Source organism: Arthrobotrys flagrans (genome assembly GCF_004000055.1).
Source record: "Arthrobotrys flagrans strain CBS H-5679 chromosome Unknown unitig_3, whole genome shotgun sequence".
Lineage (NCBI taxonomy): Eukaryota > Fungi > Ascomycota > Orbiliomycetes > Orbiliales > Orbiliaceae > Arthrobotrys > Arthrobotrys flagrans.
The window spans coordinates 4620615-4644074 of NW_027137547.1; the positions used below are offsets into that span (position 1 = coordinate 4620615).

The 23460-nt window shown below is 47.0% G+C and overlaps 9 protein-coding genes across 10 annotated transcripts; 7 read left to right on the forward strand and 2 right to left on the reverse strand.

Moving 5' to 3' along the window:
• Window positions 1-1586: 1586 nt before the first annotated feature.
• On the forward strand, window positions 1587-2322 carry DFL_002731 (uncharacterized protein; the record flags this gene model as incomplete). The annotated part of the gene is made up of 2 exons (XM_067631560.1): window positions 1587-1979; window positions 2104-2322. The coding sequence occupies 2 exons, from the start codon at window positions 1587-1589 to the stop codon at window positions 2320-2322; spliced, it is 612 nt and encodes a 203-aa protein (XP_067494093.1).
• A 3265-nt stretch (window positions 2323-5587) lies between these two features.
• Window positions 5588-7774, forward strand: DFL_002732 (uncharacterized protein; the record flags this gene model as incomplete). Of its 2 annotated transcripts, XM_067631562.1 has the most annotated exons (2): window positions 5588-7175; window positions 7300-7370. In XM_067631562.1, the coding sequence occupies 2 exons, from the start codon at window positions 5588-5590 to the stop codon at window positions 7368-7370; spliced, it is 1659 nt and encodes a 552-aa protein (XP_067494095.1). The 2 variants fall into 2 exon arrangements, with proteins under 2 accessions (XP_067494095.1, XP_067494094.1); XM_067631561.1 differs by having other exon boundaries at window positions 5588-7774.
• A 48-nt stretch (window positions 7775-7822) lies between these two features.
• On the reverse strand, window positions 7823-9352 carry DFL_002733 (uncharacterized protein; the record flags this gene model as incomplete). Its single annotated transcript, XM_067631563.1, has 1 exon — window positions 7823-9352. One exon carries the CDS (start codon window positions 9350-9352, stop codon window positions 7823-7825), a length of 1530 nt encoding a protein of 509 aa, XP_067494096.1.
• A 367-nt stretch (window positions 9353-9719) lies between these two features.
• Window positions 9720-10654, forward strand: DFL_002734 (uncharacterized protein; the record flags this gene model as incomplete). Its single annotated transcript, XM_067631564.1, has 6 exons — window positions 9720-9767; window positions 9827-9851; window positions 9928-10022; window positions 10098-10137; window positions 10203-10272; window positions 10390-10654. 6 exons carry the CDS (start codon window positions 9720-9722, stop codon window positions 10652-10654), a joined length of 543 nt encoding a protein of 180 aa, XP_067494097.1.
• Window positions 10655-10665: 11 nt separating this feature from the next.
• Window positions 10666-11385, reverse strand: DFL_002735 (uncharacterized protein; the record flags this gene model as incomplete). Its single annotated transcript, XM_067631565.1, has 1 exon — window positions 10666-11385. The coding sequence occupies one exon, from the start codon at window positions 11383-11385 to the stop codon at window positions 10666-10668; it is 720 nt and encodes a 239-aa protein (XP_067494098.1).
• A 1055-nt stretch (window positions 11386-12440) lies between these two features.
• On the forward strand, window positions 12441-14029 carry DFL_002736 (uncharacterized protein; the record flags this gene model as incomplete). Its single annotated transcript, XM_067631566.1, has 3 exons — window positions 12441-13221; window positions 13281-13654; window positions 13718-14029. 3 exons carry the CDS (start codon window positions 12441-12443, stop codon window positions 14027-14029), a joined length of 1467 nt encoding a protein of 488 aa, XP_067494099.1.
• Window positions 14030-14506: 477 nt separating this feature from the next.
• DFL_002737 (uncharacterized protein) lies at window positions 14507-16310 on the forward strand (the record flags this gene model as incomplete). Its single annotated transcript, XM_067631567.1, has 6 exons — window positions 14507-14730; window positions 14801-14991; window positions 15062-15333; window positions 15422-15476; window positions 15535-15779; window positions 15852-16310. The coding sequence occupies 6 exons, from the start codon at window positions 14507-14509 to the stop codon at window positions 16308-16310; spliced, it is 1446 nt and encodes a 481-aa protein (XP_067494100.1).
• Window positions 16311-16802: 492 nt separating this feature from the next.
• DFL_002738 (uncharacterized protein) lies at window positions 16803-18209 on the forward strand (the record flags this gene model as incomplete). The annotated part of the gene is made up of 4 exons (XM_067631568.1): window positions 16803-17020; window positions 17181-17207; window positions 17369-17691; window positions 17818-18209. 4 exons carry the CDS (start codon window positions 16803-16805, stop codon window positions 18207-18209), a joined length of 960 nt encoding a protein of 319 aa, XP_067494101.1.
• Window positions 18210-19466: 1257 nt separating this feature from the next.
• DFL_002739 (uncharacterized protein) lies at window positions 19467-21509 on the forward strand (the record flags this gene model as incomplete). The annotated part of the gene is made up of 2 exons (XM_067631569.1): window positions 19467-19763; window positions 19848-21509. The coding sequence occupies 2 exons, from the start codon at window positions 19467-19469 to the stop codon at window positions 21507-21509; spliced, it is 1959 nt and encodes a 652-aa protein (XP_067494102.1).
• Between the last annotated feature and the right edge of the window lie 1951 nt (window positions 21510-23460).

Below are 23460 nucleotides of genomic sequence, written 5' to 3' on the forward strand. Positions count from 1 at the left end.
GCATATAAACTGGGTTTGAACCTCACTTATATAAATATAAGTGAGGTTTTTATTAGTGAGGTATATATATTATCCATTGGTGGTGGTTTCCTTCGCCAAACCAGCGATTTTCCTCCATGGATTTCGCATTTTTTCGAAGCTATTCCTTCGGGTAGAGACTTCCCGAATGTTGTGTGTTGGTGTTGGTTGCAAGGGGCTTGCCGAGCCTCATTGCAGAAAGTTGGGCGCAGGTTCTGTTAGAAAGGCGATTGCGCGTAGATGCAATCTCATCTACTTCCATGTATCCAATATCAAAATCCAGTCTGGCACGACAGTCAACCCAAAACCGTACACAGCAGTCTCCGACCGAATTTACAGATACCTGCTTCGTGACTTTATCAAGCTATATAACTTTCTGCATTAATATTTCATATGTGGCCTGGAATTTCATGCATTCATTGCTAGTTATTGCCTTGAGCTTCCCAGGATCCTATGCATACCATATGCCCGACTGCTTGAGAGGGCGTTGTCTGGCCACGCCCCAGTTTTGTGTTGCCCAGTATTACCCAAATTCCTCTCCCCGAGAACTTTACACATGTACATATCAGGTGACTGGCTATAAACTTTCCCGTCAAGCAAACGACGTAGCGGCAGTCGGGGTCATAACAGATCATTGCGCTGCAACGTCGTCCCTTTAACTGTGACGGCCGACAAGCCTCGGTGACGCTTCTTGTGTGCTATGCGCGGTGAATGCTGCACGTGATACCAGAAACACATTTGGCCATTTGGTTTGTCATTATTTAATTGCTTCTTTTATAGTCTCAATGGGTGTCATGCCTCTACTGGGTTACCTCGGAACCTGAGCACGTGACCAACACCAAAATCACAACAAGGCTGTTGATTTTCAATGCAATGTTTCAATCGAAATTAGAGTTGCTTACCGGAGGGCGTCTTGCGCCGCACTATGATACCGACTGCCACTTGCTTGACCAAATTTTATAGCAAGTCACCTAACACGCAAAGTTCCCGGGAGAGGAATTTAAAACGCCAGACAACACAAAACTGGGGTCGCGGTTTGGATGGCCCTCCTTGCTAAAGCAGTCGGGCAAATAGTTATATGAAACTGAGAATGCAATATCACAATATGGGCGGCCGGGCGAATAGGTATACGAAACTGAGAACGCAGTATCACAATATAGGCAGTTAGGTTTAAGCAGTAGTAAAAAGGGGAACGAGAGGGGTGCGAAGCACCCGCCTGGTTACCTACCGAAGATATTCTTTTAGTCAACCACGTAATTATCAGGCATCAGGTAGCTACGTATCAGGAGCCAAGGTGTGCATGTGTGGCACAGCTCGGATTTGATGCCTGAAATGTGAGGGCTATGACCGCAAGATTTGCACGAGATTATTTGCCATTGGCTGGGAAAGCATGCATTCTATCCGGACCGGGTTCTTGCCTTACCTGTATATACTCCAACTGCGGGGAGGTGCGGCCAAAAAAACTTGAATTCGTACTTTATTTCAAAGTTCAGGCGTGGGAATAATCTCAGAATTCCTGCCCGTGCAACGAGACCGGTGGGAAGTGAAGGGCTGGGAGCAAATGTATCATGGCGGCTCGCAACGATTTCGACGCTCTGAACGAGAGGTTTTCAAATGTCTCCATATCTAATGACGATGCGGCCGGGGAGCCCTCAAATCCGTCACAAAGTCGGACTCCGGTGGACGAGTACTTCTACCAGCACGCATCGAGGCCCGGGTCCAGATTCCCATACAACGGCGATGCGAGATTAAATATTCGCAAAACATTCAACACTCTGGCAAGGGCTGAGAGATGGAACGAGAGGAAGCGAATGGAAGAGAAGGAGAGGTTCTTCGAAGCGATTGATGCGGAATTTACCACGAGATTCGGAGATGGTACTAGCCTTCAGACGTGGCAGAGATTGGTGGCAATGTTCGACCCAGAGGGTCCTCTACCGCCCAGCATAACGAGGTGCAAGAAGGTAAAGTAAAAGTTCGATTTGATATATTCGTCTTATTTTAATATTTTCCGCCCCATATAATAAATAGTAACCCGAATGGGATCTACTAAGCGACTCGATGTGTGGTCTTCTAATCTTTGCTTAGGAACTTTCCAAATATTATATCAACATATACGACTTTTTGAATTATTGTCGGCGGATGGGGATAGACGAGCAAGCTGGGGTTCAGGGGGATCTAAGAAGTATCGATAAGGGGAGTTTACAAATTCTGAGAGCTTATTCCAAGAGGAACCGTCTCTTATATCCTTTGGATTTTGCGAGAGGAACTGTTTTAAAAGCGTTTTTGGTGCACATGTTCGGATAGTACCACGCATGTGAGATATATTATATGTCAGTTATAAGGATACATGCGTATGGATTGTTGATTGGTCGATCGGAAGTTCCGACGGTCTAAACTTCCAAGTATCTAAGTTTATGTTTACAGATTTCTATCACCGGTGTCTGCCAGACCGCACAGGGTACAAACCGATCATCAGATATGTGTTGATCTGTCAGAGACTAGGTTAGGGGGTTCGGAGGGGCATCCTTCTTCTGTCCTTCACTACCTTGTATAAATGCTCTTCTCCCTCGTGATGGGCGCAAACAGGTTTATTTTTCTGGAGCGCCCGTATTGACAACCATATAAACCTCATCAGTCGATTTCCCGACCTCCCACACGCAATCCCAAGGATCGGCTTTCATCGAATTTTCCTGCAACATCGTAAGGACCGTCCTTACATCCGCCCCGTGCTTCTCGGTATCGGTCGAGAAAATCAACAGCACATTGTTCACCGATAAGCAGAAAGTTTGCTTGACATTGGGGGTGGCTTGCAGTGCAACTTTGAGTTCATCCGGCGAGTGTCGTGCCCCTATCCGTGTGTGAAAATCGTGGCACAACGAGCATTATCGAATGCTGTTTCGTCAGACGGTCTCCAAACGGCGACGTTCGTCATGACAGCTCCATCGCCAGTCTGAATCGTCGCCGTCCCGCTCTGATCTACGAAAATTTTATCCATTCTGCTGAAACTTCAGTCAAAAAAAAATTTTTAAAAATTAAAAATTAAAAATTTAGTAATGCTTTTCGATATCATTTACAACCAACGGGGGAAATATGTTACCGTATCGATCTCTTTGCTCAGCGTAAAAGTAAGAATCTTCTGTAATGGCTTCTTGTGGCGGCAAGAGTCTTTCTCGAACTACCCCGCAGAAAAGAACGGAAATTTAAGAAGTTCGAAGTTTGTGTTTTGTGTTGAAAGGAGGCGTTCGAGGTTGTTCGCGGCTTGAACCGTACTTACTACCTTTATAAGCTTAGCGTGATAAGTTCGTTTTGTTGAAATACCTATGATTGCCTGGGATAAAGAATCTTGATTTCCCCGAACACCTTCGTCGGTGGTCTCTTATATACAAGTAGTTTCCCACAGGATTGCAGAGTTTTCATCCATGTGAGCTCCTCTGAGGCCTCTTACGCTGGTGAGACCTTCAAGTCACGTGAGTGGTATTAGGTCAGCCACTGGGCTCCAACCTGGTGGCTCAGCCCTTATATTCTACAACAGCGATGTACCGATACAACAACAGCACCAATAACACAGTCATGTGAGAATATGAAAGACAACTGCAGTATGAGTTTTTTCCGCCGTTCCAAATTTCGCACCATACCCTACCGTGGTGTTTGGCAAGTATCCATATAAGCAAATTTTTCCAAAAACATCCATTAATACATTCACCATATCCGTTTATTCGGTCACGGAATATCCTTTATAGCAGCAAGAAGATCGAAGACCATGGCCATCGGCATATGTGACATGCCGTTAGAGATGCTCTGTGCCATTTCAGAGCATCTAAACTATCCATCAACCGTTGCTCTGCGACTTAGCTGTCGTTTTCTCTATAAAAGTATAACGCAGCCGGAGAGATTTGGTATGACGGATTTGCTCGAGATGGAACTTTGGCCCTGTTATCATCCTGCTAGGGAACGTCCCGACCATCTCAAACAGGCTTTCGCATTGATAGATTATTTTGCCTGCCATATCTGTCTCAAGATAAAGCCAGCCCTGCATTTTTCTAACGCGATGATGAAAGGTCGGCGAGGGAAATTCTCGGATAGTGCATTAGGTGCCCGAGGAGGGCGCTTTTGCATTTCATGTGGGCTGGCCACAGGACGCTATCATCGTGGCACACAACTCGATTACGGAGGCATGACCGGCGCTGGCAGATTGCATGGCTTAGTTTGCAAAGGATGCGGCAAATTCAAGCAATGCGAATATACGAGTCCTTGGAAAATTTGTTACGACTGCCTGTCCCGCAAAAATCGGCTATATAAAGAGTAAGCTTACTCGACTCTATTGTCTTTCGACGTGACTACTAATCGACTAGTAGGTCTAGAATAAGTGAGAAATCACTCAATTCTGCTTTGGCTTGGACTGGGTTATAGCTTTTTGTTATTTCTACGTCTATGGTTGTCAAGGGCAGTGGCGTTGACGTCCCACTGCGAAGTATGCGTCGCTGAAGCATATGTATGGTAGCGCTCCGAACGTGAATGGTTATCGACGTTTGTGATATGCTTAACTCCCTGAGACTAGTTTTATTGGCGGTTTCACTCCACAATTAATCATAACGTAACTATTCAGTATTCAGCCATAAGAGACTATTTGTAGGGATGTGAACATTCCAGTCTGTCTACTTTACAGGATAGTATTTTTGATAGGGCACCATCTACCCGAGTCATTCGATAGCTCTTCAAATCAGATCGTAGAGATCGCCGGAATATCCAAGCAAGTTTAATGCATCGTCGCACGCTGACAAGCAGATGATAGCATACATTATAGCTGAACACTACTCTTTATCAGGAATTCGAGTAAACGATGAAAATTTAAGAATACCAGAAAACCAGATTGAAATCCTGCCAAAAAGGCTGGTGGGTAGCTTCATTTATGTTAAGATAAACCACTGTTTCTAGCTTCAATAATTATCATGAGTAATTATCTCTTCAACCTAGGGCTTAAACACAGAAAGTCGATATAGTTAGCAGCCGCGGGCTAACGAAAACAAGTACATAGAGATGTATAACCCCTCATACATATAATTATTACTATGAACTCCTTCACTTTCGTAGGTGGTGATTTTAAGATCGGAAGGATTGATATTTGCGGCGAGAAAGATACGTTTGGGCGGAGGGATACGAGGTTTTGAATTATTGATCACGTGGTAATACGCGTGGGTCGCGACGCTTCTTACACCAACTTCCCTATCTCATCTCATCTCCACCCCCATCGACGATGACGGTTTTAGAGAATTCGCAGTCGATAGATAGCCAACCCCCGTCATCCTGCGCCCCTCTTGACCGTCTTCTACGATTTGGGGTCCGAGTCTCTCTACTAGCTAACGTTCTTTCGTTCCCTCCCGCTATCGCGAAACACCGCATCACCGTGCCACAACACCCCAATCGCTTGTAGACCTAGATGCCTCTTATGTATGTATATATTTATATATAGCTATCTCGTAAGTTATAAAAACTACCTTTTTCACGAAGATCTCTGGCTGAATATCTATTATCGATTCTTTAGGCCTAAAAGATTTCTTACATTGCCAGAATGCCTCCCTCGAAGCCACCACCGCCCGCCAAAAAAACGACAAAATCCCAAGCCCAAGATGATGATAACATCGCCAACATCCGATGGAGCAAAGCATTAGAACTCGCTCTGGCTAGTCGTATGGTAGATGAATACAATTCCAAATATGTCGCGAACAAAGCCGCTACGTCCAAAAAATGGGCAGCCGATATTGGTATCTTGGACACCGATCCGCGTGGGAAAAAGACGAAACATCACATAACAAAAATGGTTTTAGATTGGAAGAAGACTTGGGATTGGTCGCAGGGGACTGGGAGGGGTGATGTTGAGAAGGATGGGTCGATCGTTAGTCTTGAGCAGCAGTGCATTGATAAATGTCACTATTTTAAAGCGCTGTTACCGGTTTTTGGGAATAGTTCGTCGGTGCAACCGTCTGCGCAATTAACGAGTACCGGTCGGATTTCGACGGCTTCGGTGGGGACTTCGCAAGTTGGGAATGGGAATCAAAGGCAGGCTCCTGAGGCCGACGCAGAGGCCGACGCCGAAGCCGAGGATGACGACGAGGAGGAAGACGAAGACGAAGAGGAGGAGGCAACGGTCGAATGGCGCGATAGTGATGATGAAGACCAGGCTTCAGAGGGAGGCGACGAGGAGGAAGACGGCGGTCAGCAAACCCGCCCGAAGAAAGATTCATCAAAAGGAGCCGCCCGACAAGATACACCGCTATCGCGAACAGGCTCCGCTACTCCTCGGCAGTTCACGAATTCGGCCGCTACTCCCTCAAAACCCTCCCTTGGTTTCCGCCACGGCCAAGGAAAAAGAATGTCAGCCATAGACGAGATGCGAGCTATGATACAGGCTCCGGTCGAAGCCCAAAAGGCAAAATACGAAGCCAAGGTAGCTATCGCCAAATCGGAGCTCGACAAGGAGAAAGCCCAGAAGGAACATGAAATCAAGATGGCTCGTCTGGGTATTCTGCAAAAAGAGCAGGAACGTTCTCACGAGATAGCTATTTTGAACGCCAAGGCTGAAATCGATCACTACAATGCGGAAATCGAACGGCTGAAGTTGAAGCGGTCGATGGGGCTGGACCTCACCGATGAAGAAAAGGATTTCATCTGCCAACCAGCACCCAAGATGCCTACGATCGAGGCCCCGAAATCTATACTCGACGATCCGGACCTCATTATCATAACCAGCCGCCCGGCAGCGAAACGATCCGATTCTACTTCGGTTGTTAGACAAGAACGGGAATTGGAACGAAAAGGCATTAAGAGGAAGTTAAGGCCGGACGCCACCCCCAGCACTACGATCGATCTGGAAAGCGCGCGCACGCCAACTACGACTCAGCGCGGCCAAATCAACGATGTAACGCCTACTGTAAAACGCCCCTCAAAGAAACCGAAACCTTCAAAAGACGCGTCGGAGAAACAATCCGCTCCCGACTCGAATCCGACACCGCAGTCTTCGACTCCGGCCCCGTCAGATGGTGGCGCTTCGCCAGCTATCGAACCCGTATTAGCTAGAATACAGCGGGCCAGTATTACTACCGTCAAAGGTAGCGATAAGGCTGGTGATAGGCCTGGCAGCAAGGCAACCACTAAGACCGGTAGAACGCAACTAGAACCCCAACCCGACCAGCCGTATGCCGGCCCGTCCCAAACACCTCAGCCCCTTACACCTTCTCAACGTGGCCCCTACGATCCTAGCTATCCTGATGAGTTTTACCACAGTTTACATGCAGAAGAAGATGTCCTCTACAACGAAGGATATCAACGGATGCTACAAGGCGGCACGGTTATGATGAATGAGACCTGGCAAGGGCTCGGATACCCCCCTAATAAGAATATGTATCGCGACTTCGAGCCCGCCGGACCCCAAATGGCAAGGTTCTATGGGGAGGACCAGCTATCTGCGGATGAGCAAACTCTTCGTCACCAACGCGGTATGTTCTTCAACAGCCCTCACCCTGGTAGATTCATGGGCCAGCGAGTCGGCCATCCGCGCCACCCTGCCATTGGCCATCCACACCCTATGCAGTATCCTTATCCGTACCACCCGTATCCTCACCCTCAGTCCTTCGGGGAAGGCGGTCAAACCCCTGTTCCTGATAGAGTCGACTACAGGTCGACCAGTCCGGATACTGTAATCACGGCCGTTTCGGAAAGTAGAGCAGATCCAACCCTCGGAGAAACGGCGGAGGCATGAGTTTCCAAGACTCCTTTGATTGGATATTCCTTCGCGGTCTCTTTTAGCTTACTTCCTTTTCCTCTTCCTCGCATTTTTACCGGCGTTCGATCCTACCAGCATTGCTATTTCCTCGTCAAAAGCTTCGTCTTCGTCTATCACTCTCTGCATCAGCGCCAGGCGTCTTGTATGTCCCCTTCTTTCGTCCTTTGACATTCTAACTAGCAACCCCGGGTCGTCGACTTGAACCGGCCCGTCTATAGCACCGAAGTATTCCTCATCCCTCTCCCTTTCCTCTTTTAATACCTCCTCCAGCATTTCAGTCGTAGGCTCCCACTCATCTCGAAAATCCACCAGCATGTTGTGCAGAACCACGCATGCACCGATCCATCGTAGTGCCTCCGAGAGTTTCTCCTGTGAGACCAGACGAACGGGAAGTCTCTGTAAAGATCTGAACCGCAATTTGAGAATTCCGATGGTGTGTTCGGCTTTAACACGCAGGCTGGATAATTTCCAATTGAACCTCCTCTGCTCCTTCGGTGGTTTTCCCGATCTCGGCTGTTTGAACGGAATAATCAACCTTTCGTTTAACGCGTATCCCTTGTCACCGAGAAGATACTGATATTGGTTCCTGAAGAACTCTTCGGGCTTTTGATAAAGATCTGTAACCCTGAACGCCCTTTGGTCGGAAACGCTGCCGGGGAATAGACTCGTGAAGTGGATTATTCTGTTTTTATCGTCACAGACGACGGTGGCATGTTGGCCGTATGCGTGTTTTCTCATGTTGTAGTAATTCCTTGCGTCTTCCTTCCCGAATGCCGGACGGGTAGCGAAGGGGAACATCGTACCGTCGATAAAGCCCACGCAATCCTCCCATACCGCAAAGTCCTTCGCTCTCAAACGTGCCTTCATAGCAGCCTGTTCTTCAGCCGTAGGCCATCTAACATACTCCGACCACAATTCCATCAACGCCCCCGCCACCCTCTGGGTGTAAAGTACGACCGTCCCCTCCCCGATCCCAAATTTCTGGGCGATCTGACTGACATCGTCCAACCCTCCGAATCTGCGCAAGGCGATTTTTAATTGTAATTCCGCAGAACCCTGTCTTTCACCGAAGACCGGGTTTGTAGAGATCTTTCGGAGGATGAATTCGAATGCATCCGGGTTTACGCGAAAGTTTTGGCGGAAACGGTCGTTATCGAGGTTTGGGACTACGTTTAGGTAAAAGTCTTGGGTTCTGGGGACGGGGAGGCGAGGAGCTATGTATCTTTCTGATTTGATGAGGTCGAGGAATTTCTCGTTTGCGAGGATGGTTCGGATTATTGATCGGCAGGAGGAGGAGGATGATGAAGATGACGAAGAAGAGGACGAGGATGAAGAGATGGAGGAGGGGGGAGGTGGAGGGTTGTTTTCGTCATTCTCGTCGGTATCGGTGGTGTTTTCGAGTCTTTTGGTGTATTTGTCGTGGAGTTTGACGTATGATTCGAGAGTGCGGGGGATATGCTTTAGGAACTGTTCGCCGGTTGTGCGATTTAGTTCGCCGGTTAGCTGGTCGAAGTACCAGTCGATCAACTGTTTCCGGACGCTTGTTCTGGGCATGGTCTTGTTTGGTGGTGATGATGGGGGGGGGTTGGGATGTGGTGGTATTAGAGAGGAGTATGTTCTAACTCCGCCGCGTTGGGACGCGTATTCCCGTGATATATATCATTACCAACGAATTCTGATTATCATCCGTGAGAATTCAAGTGCGAATAAGAGCTTCGGTAGTTACAACAGCATTAAGACCAGATACTACCCCGTAAAAGGTGAGATGTGGACTTTTCGACCGTCAGCTGTGGAGACCGAAGTCCTTGGCGGGGTCCAACCGACGGACTTCAGGCCGAATCCAACCGTCGGACGCACAATATAAATGCAACATCGAAACATCGGTTCCTTCAAACTCGATTCCAATCATCATCAAGTAGTCATGGCAGCTTCGGAAATTTTCTTCGGACCTTTCAAGGTCACCACTCAGGTAATTGACTCTGGGAGTGAGGAGTCTTTATGAACATTACGTTCTAACTTGCTGCTCAGATTTTCTATAAGACAAAACTGTCCAGTACGAACGCTCTCTGCGGAAGATATGTAATATAATATTTCGTCGTTCAGTACCTCTGATTCCAATGCGGGAATAGTGGCCATAGTGAACATCAAGCCAATTCTTCCCGGCCATGTCCTCGTCTGTCCGATACGGGCCGTCGCACGGTACAAAGATATGACAGGTGAAGAGGTGCGTCGCAATCTCAATCACCCTTCACCTGTTGGTTAAAAAGAACTTACGGCCGATGTTCACTCCGGGTGGTAGATTGCGGATCATGCTTTAACCGTCCAAAAGGTTGCAAATGGTATGGTGGCTATCTGCTTGTATAAGCTTTCCGGGCGAGAATACGTCGGCTAACATCTGCCGAAGTGATTGAGAGTGTCTACGGGACTACTGGTGCAACTATCGCCATTCAAGATGGAGGTTCCGCTGGACAAAGGTATGCAATGTCGTTTTTTCTTATGTACAAATTATCCCTCCTTCCTCTTTTTCCTTTTCCGTTATGCTACAACTATTCACATTTTTGGGGGGTACGATTTTTGACCGAATGAACCAGCGTTCCACATGTCCACACTCACATCATCCCTCGCAAGCTCAATGATTTCCCGTCAATTGATGATGTTTACGCCCGCCTCGAAGGTCCAGACGGCAATGTCGGTCGATTCCTAGAGATCCAACGGCAAAGAAAAGCGGTCGAGGAACAAAAGAAGGATTTCGTAGTCGAGAGTATGAATCGACCGCCTCGGACGATGGAGGAAATGGAGGCGGAAACTAAGCTGTTGGCAGCTGAGCTTGAGAAGGAAACCGGGTCGAAGTTGTAGAAATCAATCGTTTATTGTTCCGGTGGTGGGATGTTGAGCTCGGAGACCAGTAGTACAACGGCTCCGAGGCCCCTTCGTAGGTCGGCATGGCCGACGTCATGTGTATCCTCCACAAGCCCCCACTGTTCGACCTGGAAGTCTGTTTCTAGATTGCATGCTTTTGCTGCATCTTCCACGTCCCATCTTATATCTGCTGTCTTTTTGTTTTCCATCACTAGCCTTAGACCGACGAGTAAACTCTTGCTGAGGATGACAGCGCATTCCAGGCCGACTAGATCCCAAGCCGAGAATTTTGAGATCATATCTCGGAGTATCCGTTTTGTTCGATCCGATTGGCTGCTGGGTAGGATGCCGTGATCGCCGTCTGATAATACGAAGTCTAGTTTTCCTTCGCCATCCGGTACGGGGATGGTCTCTTGTGCCCATTCGACGATATCGTGAGCTACCTCTAGCTGTCGATCTCGTAGTTGTTTTTCTCCAGCTGAAGTCAAATGACCCCCTCTGGTCGGACTGATCATAAGTACCGTATCTGTATCCAAATACCCCATAACAAAATCCGTAATCTGTTCCCTTGTGCTCCTAGCATCCGCCACCTCCTCTCCCTCCGCAGCAGCCTCGACATTCTCAGCGGCCGACCCACTCCTCTCCGAGATCTCCAAATCGATAGCCCTGGAAGCCAACGACGTCAACGGAATAAAATGCGACTTCAAAGCCTCCTTCGAATTTCTCATAGTCGCCCATTCGACTTGTAACGCGTACGCCAACAGCGGTTTGTTAACCGGTACTGATACATCATTTTTTGCCGATGTCTTGATAGACCGGGTGTCCAGAAGGATTTGATACCGTCCGTCGACGACCTTGAGGTGAACGTCTTCCCAGAAACGTTCCGTGCGGGGTTTGGGAATCGCGGCTCGTCGGAGACGGTTACGGGTTATGTAGTCGGGTTGGGGGACTGGTGGGTCCGGTGGGGGCCGTCGACGGTTCCGCCGAGGGGTAGAGGGGTTGCGTAGTTAGAATGGGTGGTGTGGAGTTGTCGAGGGGCTGCTATTCGGTGAGCGAGGGGGAGCGGGCGGAAGGTCGTTAGAGAAGTTGTGCAGCGCCAGCAGACAGAGGTCTGTCTCGATGCTCGTAGGAGCGATATTGACTTCCTGGTTATCATCCTGTGGATATGATAATCTCAATCGACGATGGTATGTTGGTAAACGACAGTGAAGTTGCAAGTTGCAATTGGCAGGCTTGGAGAGCCGAAAATTAAAACGATGGACTTCCTAATGGGGCAATTCTCAATATCTTTTCCTGATTGGGTGCTTGATGAACCTGGCATGGTTACCAACCCAGACCCCTGCAGCATTGACGCTAAACAAACACCGTTCAGCGGTTGAACTCAAAAAAGAACAGTTGAGACTTCAACATTCTTTATCATCCCACCTCCCTCGGACGAGAAACATCCTCGGTCGCGTCGCCTTCTTCGCACGTTCGCGGTCTCTATCTTCAAGCTAATCTCTTAACCATCTCGAGCTTCAACTATTCGGATATTCGAAGTATCTTGGACGGCAACTTGCACGATGAACTGCTAGGAAGGCTTCGAACATTCCTGCAGAACCTCAATCTATTCTCCTATCTGACCTCTATCAACCGGGATACTATACTTAGTATCGCTGTATTCGCCTCGCTCTCCCTGACTTCCTGCCAGGGGACAGGCTTCTCCAAAATATCCTACGATAATCCCACGAACCGGAACTCTCCCATAAACACCTGCTATTTAAAGCAGGAAAAAATAGTCGCCATGTTCACCACGAAGCGCAAGATCCACAATCTCCTCCACAATGCTACCAACCGTGGTGCCACCGCTCCCTCTTCCTCAAGCAGTCCCACAAAGTCACCCACCGCCACAAGAACTGCAATCATCGACGAGAATGAAGAAACCGCATCAGTAGAACTTCCTAAAGACTCCACTCCGACTAAAGACACTTCGAAATCCCTCTACCAGCTCCCGAAAAGTAACAACAGCTTATCGTCGCTGATTGACGAGTCCATACGAAAACGGCGAAGGGTGGAGCTGGATCTTGCGAGAAGCAAGACTATGGCTCCGCCACAATCATCCAGACCGACAACACCAGGTGGAGACTCACGAGCGAGTTCTGTGGCACCAAGCGCCAGTGGCACCGGTACTTCACCAAAAGTTATCAAAGTCGCAGCTGCGAGATACGCTCCTTGGGACAGAAACGAGTTTTTGCAAAGGCTGGAGACTTTCAGATCTGTTTCGAATTGGAGCTCAAAGCCGGAAAAGATCAATGAAGTCGCTTGGGCGAAGAGGGGGTGGATTTGCATGCAAACTTCGAAGAATAGGGTCAGGTGTACCGGCCATTGCGGCGGTGAACTGGTTGTGAAGGTCGATTTCGACGGCTTCGAGGTTACGGCGGAGGAAGTTGAAAATGAAAATGAGAACGACGAAGAAACCACGGAAGAGAAAAAAGAAAGGCTTGAAGCTTTGATTGCAAAGTACGAAGACCTTATCGTAGACGGCCACGAAGATGGCTGCTTGTGGAAAAAACGTGGTTGTGACAGTAAGTACCCGAGCCAGGCGGTTGACTTTTCCTGTCCGAGCGACTAACGTTCTCGATAGAAGCCATATATCGACTCCCCCTGCAACCTGCAACCGAAGCACGAAACGGTTTCTACGCCCGATACAAATCTCTCACCAACGTCTCGGATGACCAACTCGTTATCAACCTCACAAAGCCAAAGGAAGTCGATACGTCCGTTCTAAACCTACCGGAGGACATTGGGAAAGAACATCTCAAACAAAATGCACTAATTTTGGCCCTATTCGGTTGGTCTAAAGAAGACAATGAATCGTCCGTTGAAATGGTCAAATGTGATGCCTGTTTCCGTCGACTTGGCTTGTGGCTTTTCGTCAAGCGCCCGAGTGTTACGGAGGAAGAAGGCGACGAGTTCAGCAGCATGTCACGCCTTAATGTGGTGGGCGAGCATAGAGAGGTATGTTTTTAAAGATTATTCCCAACTTGGATTATTTATGCTGATATGCCGATGCCATCATAGTACTGTCCCTGGGTCAATCCAGCGTCGCAAACCGGAGACCACGCAGGCTGGGAAATTTTACTGAGAATACTGAAGAGCAACATTCCTGGGAACCTAGTCGCTGCCCCATCACCGGCTCGTCCCAAGACGGCAGCAGTTATTCCACACAAGACCGAGGAGGAACACAGGAAAGACGACGAAAATAGGTGGAAGAGGCTTAAGAGTCTAAGGAAGTCTTATGGGTCTTCTTTTGCGATGTCCATCCTCGGCGGAAAGAAAGGCGACAAAAACGCACCTGGCAGTAGCCCTTCAAAAGGGACTGCAACTTCCTGATTGTCATCGTTTCTTTCTTCCTTAAAAGTTGAAATTCATTATGTTAACGTTTTGTCTTTTCGTCCTCTTTCGATTCATCAGCGTTATTGGTTGCAAATTGTTTGCAGTATCCGCGACTTATTCGGAGTTTGGCGGTGGGGATGGGATTCTTTTGCTTGTAGGATAACCAGAAATCATAATAATACTCCCTCCTTGTTAAACTATAACGGAATTGTATATAATAATAAACCGTGGCTATCGTTTTGGGCAAATGCCGGGCGCCACCACATTGTTGAACATCGGCATGCGTCGGCCTTGGCACGTCCCGAGCTCATCTGTTGCTTCCCCAGATTACCACTTCCCCCTACTTGCAGGAAGCTTAGCTCTCTGAACCAATATTCCCTTCTTGCCATGTAACTTCCCTCCCTCGATCCCTTCTTTCATCCTCCGCTAGCACTTCCGGGCCTTTTTCTAGAGTCGTTTAGTCGATAATTCAGAATGTCTTTCGCCGCACCTTTTCGACGGTCATTGATACCGAGAACCACACGAAAGATTGCCTCGCGATACCCATGTTCGAAACGGCGATGTTTTGCATCGGTAACCTCGCCGACTACACCCGAAGCGCCTAGGGAGCCTGAAGGGACCAGGGAGGTGCCCATGACTGTTGGGGATGGAGGTTCTGGAACCGTGCGCCCTGTGCGACAACGTCATGGTAGTGATAGGTAGGTCAAGCCAATAATACCCATTCCGAACACTGGAGTATTTTTCTAACCTATATTTTTTATCAAATAGATTGGTTTTCCCTGGTGCTGTGAACAGTAAATTCACCAATCGACTTCGATTCCGTATGTCCGATCCTAATGAAGCGATCGAAACATATCGCGTCATGGACACGGAGGGTCAGATTGTCGATGAAACCCACGGTCTCGACTTCGAGAGTCTAAAAGAGCAGACACTCAAGATGTACAACAGCATGGTTACAAGTGCGTATATTCCGAAAACCCCTACCGTCCTAAAAATTATCTAGTCAGTTCGATTCTAACAAAAAGATAGTCTCCATCATGGATCAAATCATGTACGACTCCCAGCGACAGGGCCGTATCAGCTTTTATATTGTAAACGCTGGTGAAGAGGGTATCGCGGTTGGGTCGGCTGCGGCTCTTAGCGAGCAGGATGTGATTTATGCGCAGTATCGTGAGGCTGGGGTGTTGATGTATAGAGGGTTTACACTGGAGGAGTTCATGTCGCAGTGTTTTTCGAATAAGAAGGATAATGGGCAGGGAAGGAATATGCCGATTCATTATGGGAGTCGGAGGTTGAACTTTGTAAGTTCTTCTTTTTCGTTCTTTAGGAAGGAAGAGGGGTAGTTGGTCGGTGATGGGTGTGGTTTTGCTAACGGATGGACGTCTATAGCACCCGATCAGCTCTCCGTTGGCTACGCAGCTACCACATGCTGCTGGCGCTGGGTGTAAGTTTCTTAACCCTCCCGGGATCTCGGCGCGACTGCTAATCCTTTACTATTTTAGACGCTCTTAAGCTAGAGGGGACCCCAGCCTGCGCTGTCACATACTTTGGTGAAGGTGCTGCTTCAGAAGGTGACTTCCACGCAGCACTCAACATCGCAGCCACCCGAGGTTGCCCTACGGTCTTCATTTGCAGAAATAATGGTTATGCGATTAGTACACCGACTCTGGAACAGTACAAAGGTGATGGCATCGCTAGTCGCGGTGTCGGATACGGAATTGATACTATCAGAGTTGATGGGAACGATGTAAGTTCACAAAAATGACTAACACCTGAAAGATATTTTAAGATACGGATTAACATATGTCTTAATTTACAGGCATGGGCCGTCTACAAAGTCACCAAAGAAGCTCGAGAAATCGCCATCGCCCAAAAGAAGCCCGTGCTAATCGAAGCCATGTCCTACCGTGTCTCCCATCACTCCACATCCGACGACTCCTTCGCCTACCGCGCCCGCGTCGAAGTCGAAGACTGGAAACGTCGGGATAATCCCATCACTCGTATGCGTAAATTCATGGAACTGCGGAACTGGTGGGATCAAGAGAAGGATACGCAATTAAGAACACAAGCCAGGAAGGATTTGTTGAAGGCGTTTAATGCGGCGGAGAGGGAGAAGAAGCCGGCGATTAGTAGACTTTGGGAGGATGTTTATGATAAACCTACGAAAGATCAGTGGGCGCAGATGGAGGAGATGAAGGATATTTTGGAGAGGTATGGGGAGGAGTATGATCTTGATATGTATGATGGGGGGAAGGGTGGGGTCGTTAGTAAGAAATAGATGCAGTTGTTCTTTCTTTCTCTCTCTCTTTCCGCTTCCTTTTGCCTCTCGATACCTTGTCCTGTCGCTGGTGAGGTGCCTGGCGACGAGGCAACCGGATATCCTACCTAACTTATGTTTCTAACCCGCGCACATGTATTATAAGGGGTATATGATGACGGCGAAATTCATTGCTATGGTTTTCAAGGACAGTCAAATCTTTGTTTTAATTAAAGCATTCATTTAGGTAAGGCAGGTGTCATATCGACCATATCTAGAGGACTGTGTTGAATGTTGGAAATTGGTTACTAAGGGCAGCAGCTTGTCGCCGATCATGAGGGCTTATAATTAAGTAGAAGCTGGGTATATTTTCGGAGCCTGGGAAGAGCAACTTATAAAAGGGCCTTCCTCCTCGGCTTATTTCAACTTACAAAATATACCCCAAAAAGCTTTGTTTTTCTCCCAAACCTCTTTATAACCTAATTAAATAATCGATCGTGTCAACCGCGCCCAATGGAGAATACCACCCCCTCAATATGTGTCTTCCATGTTCAAACCGGTTGGGGCGAGGCTGCAGAAATCGAATTTGACCACAATGACAGACGTATTCATGTATCCTTAGTTTCTAATGCCACCCCCGGAAACTTGGCAAACGGCTACCATGGCGTCCTTACGGAGGACCAGTTCATCAACCAACTTACTCAGGATCTAAGGGTGTTAAAGTCGCTGAGGTATCTCGAGAGCCGAGGGAGAAGCGGGCAATGCAAACCCGTGAAACAATTGATGAATTACATCAGATCGGTGCCCTTTGGGGATATGGAAAACCTCATAACATTGTTATTGATCATCATAATGATCTTTGGCTGATTGATTTTGGAGGTGGGTGGACAGAAGGGTGGACAGAAGAGAAATCAGTCGGTACGTTGGATGGTGACAAGGAAGTCTTGAAAAGGATACTGAATTACCTAGAAGTTGAGTAGGGATGTCACACGGAGGTACTATTTATGGCCTAGCCTAGGTTACACATACGAGACTAGGTTACACATTATCTCGTAAATCAAATGCTACTGGTTACACAGAGGCTTAGACTACTGCACCATTGATAGATCAGAGAACTGGCAGACCCGTATTGCCGACTACCCAGCGCTTTGGAACCTCAGCCTCCCGAAGGACCCTGAAAATGCTCGCAAGAATCATTATTCATTTCCACACCTCCACATGCGCCTCGACCCCGGTTACCCGGGCTATCTAACATCGCTCACCTTGCACACGGATGTCACCGCACTAGCGGATATTTCGATAGATGGCCTACTAGTCATCTTGTCCTCACGATGCTTCTTCCTCGCCTACAGACGGCTCAGTTTTATGGCGCCACTCTTCTCCCCCCAGATAGTGCCACCCCGTTAGCTTAGGTATTGACCCTAAAGTCTCAGATCGAAAGGCAACAATTAAGCACCTCGAACTCCTAAATTGTCGCTTTCGGAAAGCGGATTATAGAGCGATCACTCATATCACTGGATCTCTACAGCCGTTCAAGTGTATCCTCGAAGACGAGGAAGTTCCATGGGGGGCTATGCTTATGAAAGCGACGTTCATGATTTATTCCGCCTTCATAATCGTAATTCTCTAAAGGGTGGGCAGATATTTGTTAGCAGGGCTACCGGTGAGAACAAGGATCCAAAAGATTTGGAAAAGGATATCGATTATGGGCATGACGACGATTTCTTCTATGATTCCGATGACGGTCCTTGTGCCCCCAGGCATATGATGAAGACGATTGGACATCAAACCCGGGGGAAGATGCAGCCAATAGCTCTGGATCTAGTGAAATTGGGGATGGAAATGATTCTGATGTATTTCAGCCGGACGGATCTCGAGAATCTCCTTAGTACCATGGTCAAGCACCTTGAATCGGGATGATGACATAGGGTCAAGTCGACTCCACACTGTATCCGGGGTAATTAAGTATAGCCTGTTCCCAAGATCCTTGCTTACAAGATCCTTAAAACGGCTAGATAATTTATCGTTTATTCAATGTGCAACTGACTGAAAGGGAATTTCTATGGCATGCGAATCGGCAAGCTGAAAGACGGAAGTGTAAAAATAACTAAGGAGAAGCTTGACACGCCTCCCTTTATGGCGTTTGGGTACGAGACCAAGCTTGAATGCACGTTCAAGCGCATGAACTAAGAACCGTCATTTTGTAAAAAGTTTCTAGAAATCAGCGATATGGCGATTCCATTCTATTAATACCGATAGACTCTGTACTCCATAAGGCATTAGGAATTGGTAGGAATTTGGCTACTAACTAGAGAGGTAAGTTCCCAGCGTGATTCTAAATTTAGACCCAGTTATCCAGTGGGCTATGCATAGGTGTCACCCTCTAATCCCAAATTTAAATATGGAGAGATATGTACTCTGTACCACATATGTGCATGCTGTCGTGCTACTCTATTGAACCTTGTACGATAAAGAATCACTTTATTTGTAAATAATAAATTAACCACCTATTTCAGATAAAAATTAACAAAAATGGTTGTGTGTTAACTATTTTAGTACTAGTAAAGAACGCTAAATACTTACTAGATGTATTTTTATTGGCCAGTCAAGCGAGTCAAATCATCCAAACCGGTCCTGGAGGCGCTTACTGACGACTGCCACTTATCAAGGCTAACCCTCTGTGGGTGCCACTCTCGATAGCTTAACTTCTATAGTATCACATTGCGCTTAGTAGGCTAACCAAAATCTCGGTTTAGGGTTTTTGAAATCCAGAAGCAAATTCTTGGCCTGCACTGTAAATTAAATTTAGATACATGCGCATGGATATCGGATGAATCCATGGAGCATGCACACCAGCCTCTCGATCAATTGATAGCGATTACCCCTGGCCTTTAGTTATTTAGTTGTTTTATATATCATTTAGGCTTTTTAGTTAATGGGGCCCTGGGTTGACAGCTGTGCCGCATGTCATGATAGGGATATATAGACTAGAATATTACTCAGAAGCCTGGAAAGATAGGACCGTACTTCCATGCTTCAGACTCTTCCCTTCGTTCGATTTTTTTTTTTTATATTTCAAAAAATATTGTAAATTTTATCGTCTAGCGCTAGCGCTAGTTAACTTCTATCTTTTATCGTATATTAACGCGGACGCTAGCCGTTGCAACCAAATTCTTAATGTCGAATACCGGCACAGCGTGGACGCCGCAAACGTACAGCTTCGAAACCCCGCGTAAACAATCCGTTAATACGGATACATCCAGCGGCGTAGTTGTCGTTAATGAGCAAGAGAAGCACGACCGCAAAAAAAAGGATGGTACTCTGCGCAATAAAACCACTGAATTATTGTTCAGGTTGTTCCTGTCATTAGGCGCTGGTGCATTTATAGTACTTCCCCCCTTTGCATATTCGCTGGACGGGAAGGAAGTGCAACAAAATCAAGATGGGAAATTAGTGTTGGAGGCGATCAAATGGGTAAGTTATTTATTATTGATATCCATTTCCAGCCATAGTTAATAGGCGTATCGATGCTGATGGCGTTGGCCTAAATTTACAAAGGGTCCTACTATATTTCCAATAATCTTCGCCGCAATTGTGGGCGGTTTTCTACAGGCCGTAGCCTTAAAGCATGCCCAGAAAGGTGTCAAACTGGGTACCCTCGAGCAATTAACACGAACTATAAACATCTTCAGTGCCATCACGACTCCATATTCAATTAAAGCATATAACTGGCTCTCTGTTATTCTATTATTTCTTTGGGCTACCTCTCCGATAGGTGGCCAAGCGTCACTCCGCCTGTTATCCACACACCTCGTCGCCTTTCGCACCCCGACCGATGTCCGTTTTCTAAGCCCGACAAATATATCTAGCTATCTTTCTGAAGGTAGCCGTAATTACGGGAACTGGAGGGCTCAGGCCGAAACACTCTACACCGCAAGCTTGTTGGGCATAGCAGCATCGAAATACCGAGCTGTAGACCTTTGGGATAATGTTAGGATACCATACATAGAAGAAATAGAGAAGCAGATGCCCAAGCCTGGTCCGGATGGCTGGTACGATGTTATCAACAAAAACACAACTTACTCATCGCTCCTAGGAATCCCAATAAGAGGGCTTACTAAAAACATCACGGTGAATGTTCAGACCAGCTACTCCAAACTTAATTGTTCTTTCCTCGGGCTCCTTGACGGCAGAAAATGCTGGTTTCACCAAGACGACCGTTGCTTTAACGTTCGCGAGCCTCATATCCCGGATTGGTATTTCCCGTCTGTGGACACTACTTCTAATTTCACAGGGTACGGCAGTTATATAATCGTTGGTATGAACATCAGTCAGGCCATCTACGAAATCCCGGATGGCAGTAGGGGCCCAGATCCATTGGATCTGATCTTCCAATCCGGGGGCTCGGGTGGAATGTCAGTCGCCAGATGTAAACTCTCTCAGACATACCTTGATACCCAGGTGGCTTGTCATTCCTCTCAATGCGCTGTTTCCAAGGTCCGCCGCTTATCCATTGGAACACCGCGCCCACCGTTATTCTACGGAGCGACGCCAGGAAAAGTTGGGACTCTCGCGAACTTCGTAAGAGATTTCTCGCTGGTCTCAGAGGCAGGAAAACCGACATATAGCAACTCTAATCAAGGTTACATATACAACCCCGACGATCCTTTATCTTCGATTAATGAATGGGTGGATATTGCGGATGTGGGGGTCGAGAACTTTGAAGTGCGGATGACACAGTTAATTAACACTTTGATGGGGGCGGCTCAAGGCCCGGCGCTGTTCATCGGTAATCACGACATCCAGGATAACACTTTTTCCCAGAGTTTGGGAAGAGTTGTTTCCGCCGAATCTTCTACTGGAGACTCCATCGATGTGAAGGAGTTATTCATTTGCTCTAAGGACTGGGCTGTAATGATGCTGTTTGCGGCTGTGCTACTATTCGCGATTGGGGTCTCGAGTGCCATAATCGCATATACCACACTAGCACCCGATACGCTTACCTCCCTTTCCGTTCTGGCGGCCGAGAGCCGGTATTTCGATATGGAGCATGAGGGTTCCACGCTCGACCGCGACGAGAAAGCTATTGCGTTGAAGGGCCGAGTTGTAAAGATAGGGGATGTCGAAGCTTCTAGCGAGACAGGGTATATCGCTCTTGCGACAGTGGACACAGACAAAGGTGCGGTTGCAGAATTGAGCATCGATCGCGTTTATAGATAATTTTGCACGAAGAGTACTTGTATCTCGAGGTCGGAGCAATGCAAACCTACGCTTGTTATAACGTTAACGTTATTTGTTTTGTATGTATGTAGTAATTTTGCCGCCTTTTAAATTGGTACATGCTACTTCAGTATATATATATAGAATGTTAATTAATCCTTCAAACTCAACATCATATTCATCTAAGCCACGTGTGTTTCAGAGGCCGATAAATTGATGGCTTGGTGGACCCAGTCTCATCACTTTGGCTAGCAAGTGGGGTCCAGATTTCGCGCCATACCTAGGTTACCATTAGTTACATGTTGAATTGAACCGAGTCGACAACGCTGTATTTCGGAACCTTTTGATGTCACAACTAGGATTATTGAGCAAGAGATATCAAAAGTAAAATCCTTAAAATTGCTATAGCTTGGTCTATTTTCAATGACGGCCCTTCGAACTCTTGGCTTGGGGCGCTTCGCTAAGCCTCCTTAACAACTGTTCACACCATGCATGTTGCATGTTGGAGAAGTATTGCAGAACGTGTAACATTTAAACCCCGCACCTCGCCACGAACCCTACATTGCCTTTAGCCTTAGCAAAAGAAACCGGTTTACATAGTAGAGCAGAAGCCAATACAAAAAGAGGACACAAATTAAAACAAAAAAAAAAGAAGAAGAAGGGGATAAATGATGAGCAAGCTTGGATTCGAACCAAGATCTCCTTCCGACTATGAAGGAGTGTTACCACCGCCTTCGATATTGCGAAGCTGTGTGTTTCCAGTTACACCACAAGCTCTTCCCACGAATTAAGGGATTTAGAATTTACATTATATGGGTAATCGATTGTTACCAGGCTGTGCTTTGCATAGGTACTAAACAAGATCCATAATTGTAAACAAAGATATCGCTTTTATGCTTGTCTCCAACCAGGGGCGGGGGCAGGCTGCGCGAACGTCACGTTTACACCAAACACTCGTGCATATGCATATGTGCTGGTCCTCGACCTGGTTGGCCTTGTGTTACCATGTACCAAGCCTCTGAGGTAGGCCTTACGCCCAACACATAAAATACCACATTTCAGAATTTTGAAACATGTGCAACAACACAGACCTAGGCATTATGATATATGCGCCAGCTAATCACATCGGCATTCCTGAGCCATACTCTAGGCATAAGATCTTGGGCTCGGCTGCGGGTATTTCACATGGTGTATTCTTTGCTTTTCTCAAATTTTCTGGTTGAATGACGAATCGATTAATAATTAATTTACTAACCTCAAGGGATGAAAGATTTAGTGTGGGAGCGGGCCCGAAAGTCATTTGGAATGGGATTCCGAAATCTTCCTAGAACGCCATACGGGATAATCTGGGCGAAGATCCTTACGAAGAACCAGGATCGGATGATAGTGATTACGGCGACGAAAGTGGCGACGAAGGCTACGATGAAAGCGACTATAACGATGGCGGGGAGGAGTAGAAGGCTTAAGACTAGAAATAGTGGCCTACCACTAGCATCATCCTGAGAGAAAATTGACTTTTCTTTTCTTCCTAGCTCGATGTGATTTGTTTGAGTTGTATTTCTCTTCTAGCGCTCTTAGAAGTACCAACTGGTAATTAGGACTTTAGCTTTTAGCTTTTAACATACTCCATTTAAGTATTTATATTTTCTCCAGGACACTCATTTTAAACCATATTTAGAAAGCTTCTACGGTCCTAAGAGCGCATGTTGGAATATAAATGTCTTTTAGGATCACCCTGCGTCGATGGTTCCTTAGCTCAGTCGGTTAGAGCGTGGTGGAATGATGTTACGCCAAGGTCGCGAGTTCCTACCCTCGTAGGAACCAGCTAATTCTTACTTTTTGCCCCCAATCCTAATCCTTACTCACAGGATTGGAGACTTTTTTCCTTCCCGATCCATTGGGAAAGTATTATGAATTAAGCTTCCTCTGTTAGGCCTACTGTTACTATTTC